Source organism: Sardina pilchardus, chromosome 5 (assembly GCF_963854185.1).
Source record: "Sardina pilchardus chromosome 5, fSarPil1.1, whole genome shotgun sequence".
In the NCBI taxonomy this organism is placed as follows: domain Eukaryota; kingdom Metazoa; phylum Chordata; class Actinopteri; order Clupeiformes; family Clupeidae; genus Sardina; species Sardina pilchardus.
In genome coordinates this window covers 26,342,985-26,361,642 of record NC_084998.1, presented here as the reverse complement: position 1 = coordinate 26,361,642, position 18,658 = coordinate 26,342,985, and the positions used below count along the sequence as shown (strand labels likewise).

The following is an 18,658-nucleotide window of genomic DNA, read 5'->3' as shown; positions in this document are numbered from 1 at the left end:
GAGCCTGTTTACGGATGAACCTAAAGTCACGTGACTATATTGAACCGGAAACATTTACTCTTCTCGTTTCATTTTCTATCCATCACACAATTTAGGAAAGATGGTAGGTGTTGTTACAGTTATTGTCTTTAATGTGATTGCTATTTTACTTTTTAAACCTTATATGGTTGGCATACGTTCTGTACTTCAATGCCTTTTGAATGTTTGTTTGTTTTGTTCATTTGGATACCAATGAATTGTTATTGTAGCAGTTTTAAGTCAGCTACGTAGTTAGCATAGCTACCTAGTGATGCGTCATTGTGTCTAGCTAGCCTTGTGCTGTTAACATATTAGTTGATATTATCGGGTGTTTGCAATGGTTGTTTTTCGAAAAATGCGTATTTATTAGCCAGCCTTAAATGCAATGGGACATTTTTGTTGAAGCCAGATTACAGTCTGGCATTGCTTCAAGCGTTGTTACGACAGTCATGTTAGCCTAAGCGCGAACCGGGTAACGTTTAAGTTGTATCAATAAGCTATGAGATGGCGTGTGTACTAAATCTCGAACTTAATTGATCACCCGGTCTTAATTGTGTATCTTATGCATGGTTTTTAATTGATAATATCTATTACGCAAATGTTTAGCTAAAATGGCAAGTAATGAGTGAAACTGAAACGGCGTATAATAAGTAACATAACTAGTTCAACTTTCCAGTGCCCTGTATTGTCAGTCACGTATATACATACTTCAATAAAACAAAATCCTGACCATTTGAAACTCTTCCTTCTTTACTTAGAACACTCGTGGGCTTCGCTCTCAGCTGAAAGACAGTGTCCCTGTCACGGGGCTTGCTCCTCAAGCAGGAGCCTATGGGGTTCAGGACACGATGCGCAGAGGGTAAGTCGTGCCTTCCATTTGCAATCTGTGATGTCCTGCATGTTGGCAACAGTAGCGACTGGTGATTCATAAAGTTGAGGATAATAGGGCAAACTCATTTACCAAGATCATTCAGCAGGTAGCCGAAACAATAGGTTCGTGGGGTCTGGTGACTAAATTCGTGGTGAAATAACTGATGACAGGAGTGAAGTACTCTATCGCAAGATTTGCCACAAAAACAAAACAATTAAATCAAGCATTAAACACACATCTAAGTCATTTTCTCCATTGAGAATTTGATTATAAGCCAGACATACAAAGTTTCTCTATCTGAATGGAGAAAATTAATTCATTAACTTATTTTAGCAGACCCTTTTATCCCAGGGTGCCCCCCACTGAATTCAAGTCTTTACTTGCTTGATGAGGAGAACAATCCCCTCTGTGTTTTTTTCTGAGAGTCCTTAAAATATAATGTTTTGCAAATTATTTTTTAGAAAGAAAATGATTATGAATGAAAAGGTTGTGATGCAGGACATTAATTAACTTTTTGAGGATTTTTGGGTCCCTAACCTCCTCTATTGGGCCACCTCTGATTTGCATGCTATTTTGAGTTGTTTGTGTGATGTGATCTACTATTATTTGTGAAGTGAGCCACAATGAGTTTGTGTACATGAGTTTGTGATGTTTTTTCAGTAATTCTCAGATATGAATTTGCAAATGGATATGCTCATTTTTGTCTGGAATGTTTTGCTGTGCTGGTTTCAGATTCTCCAGTGTGAAGAATGAACTGCTCCCTAGTCATCAGCTGGAACTTTCAGAGAAGAATGTGAGTTTCTCTGTATTATTATATATTCTGTTGCCTACAAAATATTAAGATCCGTGTAATAAAGCATCCACAAACAAATAATTCTGGTGAAGTTTATATGTAGTTCTGAGTATAATTGTTATTGCATTATATTGGGTTATGGGTTACACATTATTGTCGGTTATGTTTCTCTGAGACACTGATCGCTTTGGACAATTATGGACAATAATGTATATTTCCCATTATTGAAATAAGACTTGCAGTCAGGCCTGATGGTTGAGCACTTTGTCTTCACAGTTCCATCTCAACCAAGACAAGATGAACTTCAGCACTCTCAGAAACATTCAGGGTCTCCACGCACCACTTAAACTGCAGATGGAATACAGAGCGGCCAGACAGGTATGAATTATCTGGGGAAGTTTGTCCAAACTACCGTGCCCCATGTTAGTAGGTCTATTGAACCAATAAAGATTTCCTCATTTTTCATCGATGATCATGAGAATGAGCTGGCTCTGTAACTGGTGTAACAAGCACAGTGCTACAAACACTATTCAACCAATCAAAGACACCCTAAAGAGGTTGTTTTTTTTCCCCCCATGTGTCATTTCATGTTCATCCATGCATTATTGACTCTCCTTTTAGAACAGGCACAGCTGATGCGTGACTTATTACATGCACATGTGTGTTACATACACTCTGAAACCAAATATGTGGCCGCTTGCCTTGTTTTTAGCACATCTCTGTGTCCAGATAGGGACAGCACATTTGTGTTTAGAGTACAGAATTACATTGAATTGGGTTGGAAAGATTGGTCTCATTGTCATTGGGCCGACGCCCCATTTTCACTGATCCCTGATCAGCCGTTTGAGTCATTATATGGTCGATATCTGTATTGAATCAGTGCATTACAAACCCCTGCTGGATATAAAATGGATATGTTTCTGCTTCTCTTGACTAGATCCAGCGTTTGCCATTCCTGCAGAGCTCCAACCTGGCCCTTGACACATTGCGTGGTAGTGATGACAGCATTGGCTTTGAGGACATCCTCAATGGTAAGAGACTTGGCAAAGGGGGGGGGGGGGGGGGGTGTCTCACCTCACTGCTAGCCAGTATTAACCAGTATCAAGGAGTAGGGCATCCCTGCCTATCATTGTGCTTGTCAGCTTAATGTCAATGTCAATTTATTTGTATATAGCACATTTAAAAAATAACAACAGTTGACCGAAGTGCTGTACATTACGGCACATTGAAACGTCTGGTGGATGTTAACATGGGCAATATCACTTACGGCAGCTTTAATGACTAGATTCAGTGATCTCATTTGCTTTAACGGTGGTGTTTTTTTTTTTCTTGCAGATCCTGCCACAAGTGAAGTGATGGGAGAGCCCCACATGATGGTGGAGTACAAGTTAGGCCTGCTGTGATTGGAGATCGGTAGCATTTGACTATTTGAACTAATTAGAATAAATTGTACTTACATCCCCATAGACGTCACTGTACACAAACTTGAGTATGTATTTGTAATAAAACTGTTCCATATCTATTACATTTCGTTGGAATATATTTTTTCTCTTGTTTGTCAGTCCAAACATTAAGCAGTAAGAGCTTAACATTATCAAGAGACATTTGATAATGGCATTAGTAGAAAGCTGACAGAAGCCAGCAAAAAAACATCCTCAAACTTCACAAGTACGGTCATTTTAATTTGAGTGAGCTTCACATGCATGTTTCCAGAGAAATACGATTTTATTTTATTGTTTGTAAAACTCAAATCATAGAATATTGTCATTTTCAGCAATCTAGTGCATTTTTAATTATACTAACTGCTTGCTCGTTTATGATGAAGCATAGAGAATAAACACAAGGAGTGATGTGTTGCCAAGGCCATCATGGTAAACACAGCTCCAAACACCTTTACTCAACTGATAATGTGCTTTATTCTTAGAAAGTATATCTAAGACCAGACTAGAATGGTACCATCAGATCCTGCAGACATCAAAATATTTCCTTTGTGATCAAAAATTACACTCTGCACTGCATCCTCATGTCCGGTCAGACTGGTCACCTGCGACGAGGCGAGGTCAACCAGCTTCACCGTGCTGTCGTTACTGGCCACAGCCAGGCGTCGCCCGCACGGACTGAATGTCACCTGGTTGCTGGGGTGAGGTCCGGTGTCCACGCTAAGCATGGCGGAGACCTTCCTGACGTCCCAAAGCTTGACCACCCCGTAGGAGTCGCAGGAGGCTATCGTGTCTCCTAGGCTGTTGAAAACGGCGTGGTTGCAAGAGTGCTGGTGGCCGTAGAAGGTTTGGGCGCAAAGGCCTGTGCGCGCGTCCCACAGTGACAGGGTCTTGTCAGCGGAGCAGGTCAGGAGCGTGTTGGAGAATGGCAGGAACACCACGTTGTTGACCGAGTCGACGTGGCCACGCAGAGTGTAGCGGCACCTCTCGCTGTTCAGGTCCCACACCTTGGTGGTGTTGTCCATGGAGCAGGAGGCCACAAAGTCTCCGCAGGAGTGGAAGGAACAGCCCCAGGTGGCGTGGGTGTGGCCTTCCAGCGTCAGGACGCAGCGGCCCTGGGCGAAATCCCAGATCTTCACAGTGGTGTCGCCCCCAGTAGTGGCCAGACCTCCGCCATTGGGATGGAAACAGCAACTGGAGAGCCAATCGCTGTGGCCCTCCCCTGTCATGATCATCTCCCCAGCGGGCAGCCCCCACAGGCGCCACCGGTGGTCATCACTCGAGGTGGCCACAATCATCTTGCGAGGGTGAAGCGCAAGACAGCTGATTGGCATACTGTGGGCCTTCACACAAGTGGTCAATGAGCAGCATGGGCTCTTGTTTCCCTGTGCTATTACAGCCTTGATCTGGGGAAGGTAAGGGTTCACACGGCTGCTGGCAGGGAACTCTGAATCCTTGGGGTGTTTAGTGTTTGAGCTCAGATCTGTTGCAGAGTTGCAGGGACTTCCGGTGTTGTTCTGAGGCTTTGTTCCTTTCTCTGCATTCTGCTGATTTTTGTCATTTCCTTGCTTAGGTACACTGCGTAACGCTGGAGAGGAGTGCGCGTTGCGTAAAGTTGCCTCCAAATTGTGCACGTGGCCAAGGACTCGGTCTCTCTCCAAACTGACAAGCATCTTTTGTTTCAACGACACTTGATACTTGTCGGTCAGCTGCCGGAGGGCAGGTTCATAAGATGCGTAGTGTTTTTTCAGTCTTTTGATATCTTCGATGAGTCTGTTCTTTTCCTGAACCACTCGCTTGTGTTGCAAACGATGGAAGTCCCTCTCTTTGTTAAGTTTAACGAGCGTTTCAGCTGCTTTAAGGGCTGCTTGCTTGTAGCTGTTTCGTTCTTTCTGAACATTTCTGAGCTCGTTGTCTAGGAGCTGGTTGTGAGAGTAGGCATCAGGAACAAAATCCACCTGGCCTATTTTTAACAAGCCTCTTTGCTGCATTTCGTACCACTCTGTCTGGAAGCAATCTAAAGTCCTGGTCATGCCCATTTCCACGAGCCAGTTACGGAAAAAGTCGTCAACAGCCTCAGGAATATGGGAAACTGGCTGCTTTGCCGAGCTAACCCTCTGTGTAATCAAGTCATCATCTTTATCTCTCACAGCTTTCACGGCTGCTTCTAGATCTTCATCGCCTTCGGTTATGCTGATCATGTCGTCAGCCAGAATTTCTTCGTATTGATAGTCATCCTCAGAGTCCAAGGGTATATAGACTTTTTCGAGATAATATGGCCCATCGACCGATTCATCTGCCGTTTTCGTTTCCATTTTCACACCGCATCGAATCAGTAGGCTACTTGTTTGGGTACTTCTTGTGTACTGTTACCATGGTTACAGTTTCCTGATCTCAATCAGGAACTCTTTTGGCAACAAAATAGCATGGCTGTCCTTTGAAATATAACACTTTTCAAGCAGCACAAAGTGCTTCGCAGACAAACATTTGATGCACATACTGCAACCCAAAGCGCTCCAAACAAAAGACATTGAATTCCGGACGAAGCATGGAGCCCGACCCAAGACATAACAAGCCTAAACAAACAAATTGGCAAATAGACTAATAAAAAGTAAAAGATGATATAGCCTAGGCCTAAATAATAATAGAATCCATGTTATAGTAGTCCAATTGGTTGCATCTAACCGGGGACCAACCCGATTTAAGTAGGCTAAGCATTTCCTACAGATGGTCTCAGAATTTGAATAAAACCTGTAGGCCTATGAATCCCTTTAGTGTAGGTTTCTTCTCAAATCAATGTTTTGAGAAGAATGCTGTTCATTTGAAGAAGTAGGCTATCAACTCAAATGTCAAATTTCAGGATGACACTGATATTGTAAGTTTGCTTCAAAGATGATGAATGTCAGCATGGGTGTAATCTTTTAATGACTGTAGAGATAGCCTAGAGTAGGCTAGCCATAGAGAGAGAAGTTGATTTAGGCCTATAGGCTGCAAGAAGCCTCCATGGGACTCTTCAAAGCCTTTATGTCCCAGCCCTGTCCATCCTCACAGGCGTCCCGAAGCCGCTCCATTCCTGATCCCACTCCATCCCCACCTAGTCTCACTCACACCCATTCTGTTTTCCATTTAGGCTACACCACTTCCTTGAGATCATTCATTCCAGCTGATCAGTCTTATGATAGTCTACTCGACTTTACCTGGTTGTCCCACTCCCACTAGATGAATGCTTTTTCTACTCGGATTTCTGCATGCCTCAGTGGTTTTTCAGTCTGGATGAAAGATCAACAACTGCAGCTAAATCTAGGTAAAACTGAGTTTCTGGTATCCCTAATCCAGCCAGCGCCTCAACAAATCAGCATCCTTTATTGACCTCAGCTAAAGCTGCCCATGGGTGTCCGAATGGAGCATGTAGCCAAATCAACAGAGGTCACAATCAAGACTTTTAACATGATTCCTCATTGGTGGCATCATGATTCAGCTATTGCTCTTCATTCTAGATACTTTTGTGATTTTCAAAAAGCTTAGAACTGTCAACCTTTTATATTAAATAATTATCCTAGTTCTCCTTCCAGTCATTTGATGACTTTTGTGTTGTTATTATGAAGATTTGCTAGAGTTCTTTTAAAATATTGTAGCCTATTGCCATTATTATTATTTCCACAAGGTGGCGAGATTTAACCAGAGGGACGGGGGAAAAAACAGAAAGCTCACACAGGAGCATTCACGGACCCAGTGCTGACTTTTTGCCCTTGCAAACTGTAAGCCAAGCCTATATTTGTAGGATCTGTCGTGAGACCCCGCTTGGGGCGTGTGTATAGCCCACTCTACCTGGAAAGTCTGCGGGCCTTTATGAGTTCCGTGGAAGTGTGGCCATTAGGATTTAGTGACATGATTACTGATATGGTGTTGGAGTGGCGCTAGAGATGCCCATGGCAACCAATCCCATGCGCCTGAGTATGGGTACACATCACTTTTGACAGTTGGTAATATTCACACAGTGGCATTGGCTGACCACTCGGAACACGCGTCTCCTCAGGATTAAGTGTGCATCACTATTTACATTGGAAATAAATGAGTTGCGCTGGTGAGGGCGACACGTCCGAGGGTGTTGCCGACAAATGCAGGCCCCCTGGCCCGATTTCATCTTATTGTATAGACAGCTTGCTTGGTCAAAGAAGTCTCCCTTATTCCCCCGTCAGGAAAAATGCTACAGCGCGCTCTGGGACAGGGGAACGACCTTATGGTAGGAAAAAACTCCCTCGAGACCAGGCCTGAGTGCTTTGGTTTTACGATATCAACTGATTAGGCTACTTTTTGAATTGTTATAGGCTACTTGGCAATTAATTCCAGCGATTTTTTCTGTCGCTGTGTAAATGATGGTTTTGGAACTTTTGGCTATGAAGTGTAGCTGCATCTTCTTACAGGCTGTGTTTTCACTTCAGACTACACACATCATGACAAAGAAAGTCGACTTCGGCAACAGCATGGTTCGGGATCTCTTGCCGAACTATCTGAATCCGACAAAGGTGTCCTTGACACGGGGCGAACACATGAACACATTCCGAGGAAACTTTGTGAGTGCCAGAAGTCGTCCGTCCGTCGTCAGTACCTGGAGAGAGCCCCAACGAACCCTGAGCTCATGCAGACGGGGCACAGCGTGAAAGACTCGTACAGGGACTCGAAATTGTCTGCCGTGGATGAGGATGCGCTGCGCACTGATGGAGGTCTCAGGGAAGAAGGGGACTGTGTCTGTATGTCAGCAGGCAGTGATTCCGAAGAGGGAGTGCCGAAGCGCAAGCAGAGGAGATACAGGACTACATTTACCAATTTTCAACTGGAGGAATTAGAGAGAGCTTTCCAAAAAACACATTACCCAGACGTGTTTACCAGGTAGTTAGATGATGATAAACATTGTCAAATCAAATGTAGGTTTTTAAGTAGGCTAAGCATGCGGTAGATTTGTGATTACATTTGTGGATTGTCAGGACATTACGCACACCTGTCAGGAAAATGGCATACCATCATTAAGTCTAGGTTAGTGGTTCTCAAACTTTTCACAACGAGTAGGCTACAACCTCCGAGAATACTTGACTCCCCAAGTACCATTATGACCAGCATTAAAATACAGTAGTGTACATACTGATTTTTTCCCCAAAAAAGATAAAAAAAATAGTTAAAATGTAACGATTTTTCATTATATCTATTGTTTATATAATTTGAAGTGATTATATTATCTTCATGAAAAAAAAATCATGTCATTTTGGAGACTCCCAGAATACCACAACAGAGTCTCCATGTGTTACCATACCCATACCACAGTTTGAGAACCACCATATTTGCTAAGGCCTAAACACATTTTTTTAGGTTATTCATGCACTGTGAAGGCAAGCATTTTATGGCTTTGAAAACAGCACTTCATGGAGTGAGTGCCAATAGCTAGGTGTGTAATACCGTGAACATAACTCTGAATTATCCTTGTAACCATGTTTATGTAAATGGGATACCTCCGAGAAGTTGTTGAGATTGTAACTCTTTTAACTCTTTTCTGTTGAGGGAGGAACTAGCAATGCGACTGGACCTCACAGAATCACGTGTGCAGGTAAACAGTTCTGTAGTCTTGGAAGTGAGTTGATTATCTTTGAATGTCTTTGCTGTACATAAATGAAAGATCAAATAATTTCAACTGTGGCTAATCCTCCTTCATCTCCAGGTCTGGTTTCAGAACCGTCGAGCCAAGTGGAGAAAGCGAGAGAAAGCTGGTGTGCAACCCCTATCTTTAAACTTCCCTTTTTTGGGGCCTACACCCTCAATACATCCCATGGGTCACTATTTAGGTCGTGGACCGTTCCCTACCCATCTTTTCCCACTTTTGGACTCCGCGTGGACTGACGGAACCACCTCTTTCCCCTTCTTTGGCCAGTCCCTCGCCAGTTCCATCTCCTGCCTCAACCTTGGTTCTTTCCCAGGGGTATCCACGTCCAGGCACCCCGCCATTGGCCCTTCGTTTGGTCGGTAAGTACCACTAACCCTGATGCTGCTTCCATGAGGAAGACTGCATTAGAATGCAAGGAATGAAAGTTTTGAGGTGGAATCTTTGTGCTCGGATTGCTTTGCAGAATTTACAGTAACTGTTGTTAAATCTAAATATTGTTCCAACAACAACAACAACAACAACAACAAAAAGACTTTGAAAGACATGCTCTACATAATGGCTGCATATCTGCACTGACATTAAAGTGTAACTCTTAAGTGCCATTCTTAAGTCTTCTGTAATAAACTCCAGGTTCGCTATATGTTGATGCTTTGTTTTATGTGTGGAGACCCTGAGCCAGCTACTGATGAGATTATGTGCTGCTTTGTTACAACATTATTGGTTAAAAATGCTATTTGGGAAGTGTATAGTTCCCCGCCCTTAGCTAATCCACTGTTTGCGATTTGGGGCTATAAAGTACACCAGTGTAAGCTCTGTACCGCTAGATCAACAAAAAATACTGTCTCCACATCTTATTTGATGTGTTTTCATACAGAAGAAGAGCCTGCGGTCAATTTTCGCCGGAGTTATACTTTAATGTCTTAGAGCCAATGAATTAATTAACAGTGTGCTGCATACAGTATGTTTGAACATAATATGCTATTTTTATTTCTCTTCTAACTCAGTTTTTGGTTTCGCACGCATGTTTCTTCATACGGAATGAACTTACCTGTAGTATGGGTATGTTGATAACCACCACCATCACCACAGCTTGTACTGTATGCCTGACCCTTTTGTGTGTTATTCTGGCGTTCTTCTTCTAACTCCCCTTTTCTCTAAAGGATGTTCTCCATGCGACCACTGAGCTATCCGAGGCTACCTATACCTGCAGCGGTGGGCAGTCCTGTCCCTACCCAGGATGCCATGTCCAGCGGCGCTCGCGCCTCCTCCTCCTCAACACCTCCCTCCGTGTCCAGCTCCTCTCCTGCTGACCGGCGGGCCTCCAGTATCGCTGCGCTGCGCCTCAAAGCCAAAGAGCACTCTGCCCAGCTCACACAGCTCAGCGCCGCAGCCTTGGGCACAACCAGAAGGGAGCCATGTTGAAAATCCCTCATATAGGGTTTTTTTTTTGGCAAGCAAATGGTTTTAGACTAGGTAACTAAAGAAAACCTTTGTTTGTGTGCTTTTATTACGTCTAATGCTGTCAACAGATATTGAGAGACGTCTGAGACTGTAACAGGAAAGGTTTAGAGGACTGTTACAAAGTTGTACGAATTTGGGCCTCAACATGGTACATAATCAACATGGTAGGCTACATAATATTATGAATATAATATTGATTGAGTGCAGCTTTTATCTATGCTTACACCAATCACCTTAAACATGATGTAAGACGCTAATGGTCTCCTAAAGTGTCCAGCCTGAGCCTGTTATATACAATACTTCTTGTTTTCAGTGATTGGAAATGTATGGCCTTCGGTGCAGTTCAGTAGCTTACACAAGATATACATAACGATCAGCATTCTATGAATATATACAAAATTGTGACCCTGCAAGGCAAAACCAGTCTCTTTGCGCTCTGCTATATTGAGAAAATCCACGAACGTCCGGGCTAAAATGTTGAATTTCATGTTTTCACTTCATTCGACAGTATACAGTCTACACTTTCATATCGTGAAAACATTTCATGGAACAGCTTAGTTTATGGCCGTTCATGTGAGCACAGTAACTCAATTTTGTAAATTTTACCAAAGCGACTGGTTTTGCCTTGCATGGTCACAATTATGAGATGTCAAGGAACATTCAAGCAAGCAAGTATAATAGCCACTGGTACAGATTTCATGTTTATTTAAACAAACTTTATTCAGCTGAAGTCCTCATAACTGTCAAATATATAAACAATGACAAATACACCTTCATATAGGCTTAGAATGTCAGTGAATTGAAATAATTATGAAGCAATTTTAGAACTCCAGTCTATTGGTTTGAAGGCCTCAACTCAAGCAATAATCCATAGATATATAAATATGTCTATGCAATAATATTTTTCTCAGTCCGCAACAAATGCATTTCCTCTGTGTATATACTGTACAATAAATATTCACCTGTAATAATTTAGAAAAAGTTAGTATTCTCTTTTCACCCTTTAATGCTACAAGACCTTTAATATGGCTTTAATAGTTAAGTTGTATTCAGCGTGCTGACCTAACTGATGCCTAAATTGGACAGAAAAGCAACTTAAATATGATATTTTAGCCAGTCGTTAGCCAGTCAGCACTGGGCAAATGAAAAATTAAATACTGTACATTACAGAGAGCGAGAGAGAGAGAGAGAGAGAGAGAGAGAGAGAGAGAGAGAGAGAGAGTGTGTGTGTATGTGTGTGTGTGTGTGCGTGTGTGTGTGTGTGTGTGTTTGTGTGTCAGAGAGAGAGAACGTGTGTGTGTCAGAGAGAGAAAGAGGGATAGTGTGTGTGTGTGTGTGTGTGTGTGTGTGTGTGTGTGTCAGAGAGAGAGAGTGTCTGTGTGTGTGTGTGTGTGTGTGTGTCAGAGAGGGTGTGTGTGAGTGTGATGGAGAGGGGCACACACTGATATTGCTGCTGACAGAACTCACAGAGGGGTTGTGCCTGTGTTTGCAAGACTCAGATTAGCACCACATGTCTGAGACTCTCATTACCCACCTGTCCAGATCCCTCCACACCAGAGGTCACCCTCAGTGCACACAAAGGAATCTAAACACAATGAGGTGCGAATACAGTGACCTTGGACTCTACAGTAGACGTCCAAACTGGACATTTTCACTGAACGAAAGTATTAGTACCGTCTTTTGACACATGTCTGTGTCATTTACAGAATTATCATGTAAAAATCACTTTAAATCATAACTTGCCATGAGTACACATAATCTGGGTCTTAATGTTTAATATATTGTACAAGGACTGTCACTGAGATTATCAATATATTTTGTCAAAGGAACTATTTTTTATTAGAAAATATGAACAATATGACTCTCTCTCTCTCTCTCTCTCTCTCACACACACACACACACACACACACACACACATACACACAAGTTACTGTGATTCTATCTATCTTTCATTCCCATCTGATCCAAGGACATAGTGGTACTATTTCAGAAACATCACAGACACTGAGACTAAAGGCTAGGTGAAGGATATCCATTACCAAGTGACAAAACAAGCTTCCTATATCTGTCTCGCTCTCTCTGTGTGTGTGTGTGTGTGTATGTGTGTGTGTGTGTGTGAGAGAGAGAGAGAAAGATGGAGAGAGGGAAAAATGAATGAAATTGGATACAGTAGATAGATGAAAGGCATGTTTATAGCTAACTATAGTTTATAGGCCACAACCATGAAACTTTAACATCTCTCTTAAAGTGTGGAGAGCTATGACCATTAAACTCTCTTAAAATCCTACCTAATTATATCACTGACCCTAGGATTTTACAACTTAAAACTCACTGTCAAACTCTACCAATCTGCGTGCCAGAATGTCTTAATCTGTATTCATCTACTTCATCTACAGTTCTCAGTGGGTTAAAGCACAACCAAATTACCTGATTCCCATCAAGCCATGCTAAGAGACACTGTCTGAATTCACTTAGGTGAGCATCAGTGGCCATCATATAGACCCCTTTTTTTGCTGGAGAGATTAAAACGATGCTTTAATAATTTTATTTTAAAGGTTTTCTGCATAACAGTCACAGACAGACACCAAAAAGACAGGATGCAACAATACAAAACAAAACAAAACAATAACTGCCAGTTCATATAAAAGACACCAGCATGTATCTGTACTCCAGTCCAAGAACTGAAATGAATGTCCACAGGTTTTGAAGAGTAAGGGTTCCATGGTAAAAGTGAGGCCAAGGAAACTCAAAGGCTCAGAGTCCCAGCACTTTAAATGAAAGCAATTCACATAATGAAAATAGGAAAATAGCATTAGATGTCCTCCTGAGACTCATCCTGTTGTCTCTTAATATAGTCAGTGAAAGGCCCCCAGATCTTACAAAACCTCCACTGGATATAGAACCCTTCAATCTGTTCCTACAGCATTTCCGGTTGAAACGTTCAAAACCAACGCAAATACTTTGGAATGAAGATGAATCAGACTTTAGCATAATGCTCTACACAATTTCAACTTAATTTTTTACTTTTTTTTGTTTGTCTCCAAAGTTACCATTAACTCAGTGTTGGTATTACCACGCCACTGGAAGTGCCATAGGAACGCATCTGTTTGTTTATGTAGGTGAAAGGGTCTCGTGGCAGAGCTGAGAGAGAGGGAGCACGGTGTGGTGAGGACAGGCTCAGCCTTTACTCCTGTCTAATGGGGATTCTCACTACAGTCTGCTTTGTCCATTAAACGCAGGCCTCATTAACCTCTGACCCTGTATATCTGACAGCAAAGCCGTCTGAGGTCTGACACCAACACAGAGAGAGAGAGAGAGAGAGAGTTTATGTGTGTGTGTGTGTGTGTGTGTGTGTGTGTGTCTTTGGGGGGGGGGGGGGTTATGGAAAGAGAGTCGGTGAAAGACAAGCAGTTTGACCATGGCCTAGGAATGCTCCCCTGTCATGACAAGGCCCCTGTGTGCACACATACCAGCAGACACACCATGAGCTCATCCTACACATGTGGAGCGGAGAGTGGCAGAGGGGTCACTGCTCTCAGATCAGAGTGAGACTAATGATTGTCTTTATTCATCTGATCCTCTGTACACATATACTCTCTCTCTCTCTCTCTCTCTCTCTCTCTCTCTCTCTCTCTCTCGCTTTCAATTCAATTTGAATTCAATTCATTTCGATTCATAGAGCTTCATTGGCATGACTGTAAGTGTTACGATGTTGCCAAAGTAGTAATTACATGAAATAATTAGTCATTAATATGAATAATAACAACAATTGACTTTCTCTCTCACTCCAAATGAAACCAAGCTTCACAGATGAGGGTGATCACTTTAACCAGTCACATCTGTGAGATACATACAGTATTAATGAGATACATATTAAGGAAACATTACTGTATTGTACAATGATGTTCAACTGCACTATATCTCTCGCTCGTTCTGTGACCCGGTCCATGTCAAACGGACCGCTGTGACACAGGGACGTCGCCACATGCTTTACCAGTGCTGTAATGGAACCCTAAACTTGCCCTGAGCCCTCAAATCCCTGGCGATCCCGCTCTTATTTAACACAGCCGCCTGGGAGAGCTTTAGTGGTGGGACAAGCATTCAGGTCCTGACACCTCCGTAAATCAGGAGACCCCGCCCCCCCCACACACACACACACACACACACACCCAGCCAGCCAGCCCACTCCACCAGCTTCCAAAGTGAGGAGGTTATCTACAATAGTCACAAGGTGTTCAGGGTCATTTATCGCTTCTGACTATATGGTTATGGTTATGGTATTTAGCAAACACTTTTGTCCAAAGTGGCATATAAATAACAATACAATAATCAAATGTAACAATATTAACAATTTAAAAGTTAGCAATACACACGCCTCATAAACTAAGTGCACATTGAACAGTTAAATCCCTGTAGAAAGACCCAAAACTATCACAGGAATGGAGAGCACTGGGCAACTCATTCACCAACAAGGGAAAAGAGTCCTGAATTTGACCCAGTGTTTATGGCTGGTTGACACTCCTCAGAAGACCGCAGTGGGTAGTTTGGGATATCAGGATATTGATCTTTGAATGAAGATAGCAGGGAGCAGAATACAGTCAGTGATAACTATTATACATAACATGAAATAACTATTGTACATAACAGGGGAGCTACACCAGTTAACCGTTTTGTAACGTTAGCGATGCATACAATCCAATACGGAAAGACTGGTCTATTTACAAATTGATCAGATCTATCTATTTATCTAACAGTACTTTTTCTCAAATTGATCAGATTATCTTCCTGTGTTGTGTCCTTAAACTGAACTACCTGAAGTGATCCGTACACAAGTTGAAGAAAAAACCTTCTTTGTGTTGGATACCCGTGGTCCTCTCACTGGTAAACAAACTATGGTTGTTTGCCAGTCACCAATGGACCCACGAAAGCTATAATCCTGTGAGTGCTTTTCACTGCGCCCATGCTGCCAGTCATATTAGACAGCTCTCAAAGTATTCTTTCGTGGAAGTAAAATGTTGTGATGCACCAGATGATAGCCTGCCCCAATTCTTCTGCCATGGCTGTTTCTTAGAAAGTGCCTCGCTCGACCCTTCACAAAGCACTTTCCATACACATCCCAACAGACAGATGGAGGCTCCTGTGGAGGTCGAAGGCTTGTCACAATGTGACATATGTCTATCCTCATTATGTCTCCTTCCCAGAAATTCAAAGGCCACATTTTGTGGTTCTGAACATTGCCTGTGCGCCATCTCAGACACTAGGTGACCATGGAACTGTTGGGAATGCTCGTCCAAATTGTATTTCCACTGACCTATCAGGCCCGGCGATCAGTCACGGCGCCACGTCACCACTGCGCTGTCTGTCCCGGGTGCCGCCGTGGGCTGAGTTATGAGTCCAGGCGGGGTCGACATTTTCATTACCGGCTCAGAGATAAACAGATAATGGAGGCAATTAAACCCTTGGAGCGCATGGCTAACTGGGCAGAGGTCAGACTCTACCTCTAGAAATCTGTGGCAGGAGGCCAGTAGTCGTAAAGTCTAACTGGATTATTCTCTGTCATTACGCCCAACATGACTCCAGCGAAACCCCAATACATCTCGTGTTTGGTTAAAACATCTTAACAGCAAAATTAGACTTCATATCGGCGTGTAATGTCGTTTAAGATATTTTGTGAAAGCAGAGATTACAGTGCTGTAGCACGACTGCAGATACACAGGATTTAATCATTAAGAAGTTGGTGGGACACTTGGGTGACGTGTTGATTAATTACCTTTCAAGTCAACAGAGCACCCTATCATCACCATCACCACAACCACACACACACACACACACACACACACACACACACACACACACACACACACACACACACACACTCACACTCACACTCACACACACAATGCTTTAACATACACCAGCTCAAATTAAATCATGACATCTTCACTATTAGAAAGCAGGCCAATTGGCTTTCTGAATGAGGCCATGTCACAGAGGCCTGCAACAGTTCTGGGGAAGACCTCTTTATTCTGGGAAGCTCCAGCATTCCCCCTGAGCACAGGAGCACAGGTGCTCCCCCTCCTCGTCAGCCACCTGCCAACATGATAGAGAGAGCCACTCAATTCACGACGCAGACAGAGAGACAGACAGCAGACTGCCACTAAAATGGTTTCCCAGAAGCCAACACTGGCTCCCCCCGGTGTGAATATGGCCGAGTGCCACGGGCTAAATGTGGCCCATGAACAGTGCAGCGTAGCGCTGGCAGGTAATTGTGATAATCTGCCCAGCGGCATGCTAAGCACTCTCCGCGAGCCACAGTGGCACAGCAGCCAAATGTCCACCCTGACCCAGCGCACTGTTCCCATCATAGGAGAACCCTTCAGAGAGTAGAATCCTTTTGATCTGTGTCTCTCTGCATTAAGTGTGTAAACCCACTAAAACTCAATTTATTAGGTAGGAAAATAAAAATGTTGATCACCTGAAGCCTAATGTATTGCTCATATTGCCACCCAAATACAAGAGGGAGACAGAGAGAGAGAGAGAAAGAGAAAAAGAGAGAGAGAGCACCTCTTACTCTTCACTGACTTATAGCAACCAGAATTCAATTCAAATCTCTCACTCTGGCCCACAGGACTGTTACTGTATTAGATCTCCACCTTGCTACCTTAATTCCATGATGCAGCTCTCGACCCAATACAGTAAGATCCTCTGATGAACGTCTGCATGTGTTGACCTTCCATCTACACGAGGCCTCAGTCAGAACTCTGTTCTGTGATGCCACGCTGGTGGAATGATTTACTCAATAGCCTTACAGTAATTATATATATATATATTGTGTGTGTGTGTGTCTGTGTCTGTGTGTGTGTGTGTGTGTGTGTGTGTGTGTGTGTGTGTGTGTGTGTGTGTGTGTGTGTGTGTGTGTGTGTGTGTCTGTGTGTGTGTCTGTGTGTGTGAACCTACGTAGCTAGCTGCACAGTGAATGGGGAGTTGAAAAGTGGATCCTCTGATTCTCCCTACTTAGTCTGACTAGCTTGTGAATTTGTTCACAGTTAAATTTAATTATACAGTATTGTTTTTTTCAATATTAAATGTATGTTGCTTTGTACAAAGGCGTCTGCGAATAGCGTAACCGTAACCGTAACCGAGAAGAGGCTTTATTTGATTTCTCATTAGTCTCTGCAGAGTCCCTGTCATCAGTCTGTCCTACTGTTCACATGCCTTACCAGCCTATGGTGTCAGGGTGCTGTCTGATCTCGTGTGCTTGTAGCCTACTTCACTTGTTTAGATTGCTTTCCTTGTGACTTTCCTTTGATAGAACGTTGCAACGTTTCCCACTCTTACGGTAAAACCATTACGGATTTGATTGTGATTGACAAAGCATTTGCGCTTTACTTTTGGTTAAATTATTTGATGCTAGCCCATGGTCAATTCCCTAAAATAGGTTCAGTACCAACAGAAAAGTATGTACAAAAAGACTGTATGACCTGAAAGTACCTTGGCTTAGAAAAAATGTTGTTAAGTGTTAACTAGCTTTCTGATCCATTAAGGTCAACTTATCCAAATGTGATTGAAACCCGCTTGTAATGAGACAGCAAGATCAGACCAGAGCAACAGCTGGAAATCCCAGTGGCCTTACTGAGATATTGTGATCCACGCATCTCTTCCAACAAGGGAGCGCCATTTGTTAGGACCTCATGCTCAGCTGTTCTAAGCACAAGGCCCAATAGAAGAGATCCTTTATGGTATTAACACCCACACTGAAATAACCAGCCTCCTCAGCTCATGACCATTCCCAACACCGATCTCGACATATCCACTCACGCCTTAAGCCAACACATGGTCAACATGATCAACATGATATTGCTGTTGAGGTTTAGTTTAGTGATTGGTTGATTTAATTAATGTATGATTCACTTTGGGTTCTTAAGAAATATGAAAACAATACTGAAAGATGAATGAATCAGACATTTTGGCCCAAATCAGATGTTAACTTGGCCACCAGTGAATTGAAGTGATGTAGGGATAATTGACAAGCAGACATTTCAGTTATAATGCCCCGACCCAGCACCCTTGCAAAGTGACTTCATGAAAAAAGTAAGGCATTTTTTTCTCCACACAAATAAAAACATGTTTTCAAACACGACAGTCAATTTTGGATTCTACCAGTATTTCTTAGATATAAGCACTCTGCTGACCTCTTCTGGTGGTCCCTGGTGTCCCTCTGACCCGAAATATCAGTTCACTCACTCATTAACAGCGCAACCACCACCAAAGCACCTGTTTGGAAGATGGGGCGCTTCATTTTAATAATGTACAGTAGCCTATGCCCTTGAAGCATTTACCTTGTTTCATTTAACTTTGATTTTTATTTTTGCTCTACAGTACGTTTTCAGGCTGACTTTGACACCAGCTCTGAAAATGTTCAC

General features: G+C 42.8%; 3 protein-coding genes across 3 annotated transcripts; 2 read left to right on the top strand and 1 right to left on the bottom strand.

Annotated features, from left to right (window-relative positions):
- Nucleotides 1-31: 31 nt before the first annotated feature.
- pomp (proteasome maturation protein) lies at nucleotides 32-3,204 on the top strand. Its single transcript, XM_062537109.1, has 6 exons — nucleotides 32-103; nucleotides 777-877; nucleotides 1,622-1,682; nucleotides 1,959-2,060; nucleotides 2,620-2,713; nucleotides 3,018-3,204. The coding sequence occupies exons 1-6, from the start codon at nucleotides 101-103 to the stop codon at nucleotides 3,083-3,085; spliced, it is 429 nt and encodes a 142-aa protein (XP_062393093.1). The 5' UTR covers nucleotides 32-100; the 3' UTR covers nucleotides 3,086-3,204.
- Nucleotides 3,205-3,364: 160 nt separating this feature from the next.
- On the bottom strand, nucleotides 3,365-5,465 carry LOC134080565 (sperm-associated antigen 16 protein). The gene has a single exon (XM_062537081.1). It carries the CDS (start codon nucleotides 5,434-5,436, stop codon nucleotides 3,616-3,618), a length of 1,821 nt encoding a protein of 606 aa, XP_062393065.1. The 5' UTR covers nucleotides 5,437-5,465; the 3' UTR covers nucleotides 3,365-3,615.
- A 1,579-nt stretch (nucleotides 5,466-7,044) lies between these two features.
- LOC134080854 (aristaless-related homeobox protein-like) lies at nucleotides 7,045-10,342 on the top strand. The gene is made up of 6 exons (XM_062537466.1): nucleotides 7,045-7,081; nucleotides 7,278-7,364; nucleotides 7,564-8,011; nucleotides 8,675-8,720; nucleotides 8,832-9,133; nucleotides 9,935-10,342. The coding sequence occupies exons 1-6, from the start codon at nucleotides 7,045-7,047 to the stop codon at nucleotides 10,194-10,196; spliced, it is 1,182 nt and encodes a 393-aa protein (XP_062393450.1). The 3' UTR covers nucleotides 10,197-10,342.
- Nucleotides 10,343-18,658: the final 8,316 nt, after the last annotated feature.

Bases quoted from the DNA above. Each gene is read 5' to 3' on its own strand.
- pomp (XM_062537109.1), top strand. The intron at 878-1,621 runs GTAAGTCGTGCC...TGCTGGTTTCAG, and splicing joins CAGGACACGATGCGCAGAGG to ATTCTCCAGTGTGAAGAATG. The intron at 1,683-1,958 runs GTGAGTTTCTCT...TTGTCTTCACAG, and splicing joins TGGAACTTTCAGAGAAGAAT to TTCCATCTCAACCAAGACAA.
- LOC134080565 (XM_062537081.1), bottom strand. From the start codon at position 5,436: ATGGAAACGAAAACGGCAGATGAATCGGTCGATGGGCCATATTATCTC.
- LOC134080854 (XM_062537466.1), top strand. From the start codon at position 7,045: ATGCCCATGGCAACCAATCCCATGCGCCTGAGTATGG. The intron at 7,365-7,563 runs GTAGGAAAAAAC...TTTTCACTTCAG, and splicing joins GACAGGGGAACGACCTTATG to ACTACACACATCATGACAAA. The intron at 8,721-8,831 runs GTAAACAGTTCT...CTTCATCTCCAG, and splicing joins TCACAGAATCACGTGTGCAG to GTCTGGTTTCAGAACCGTCG.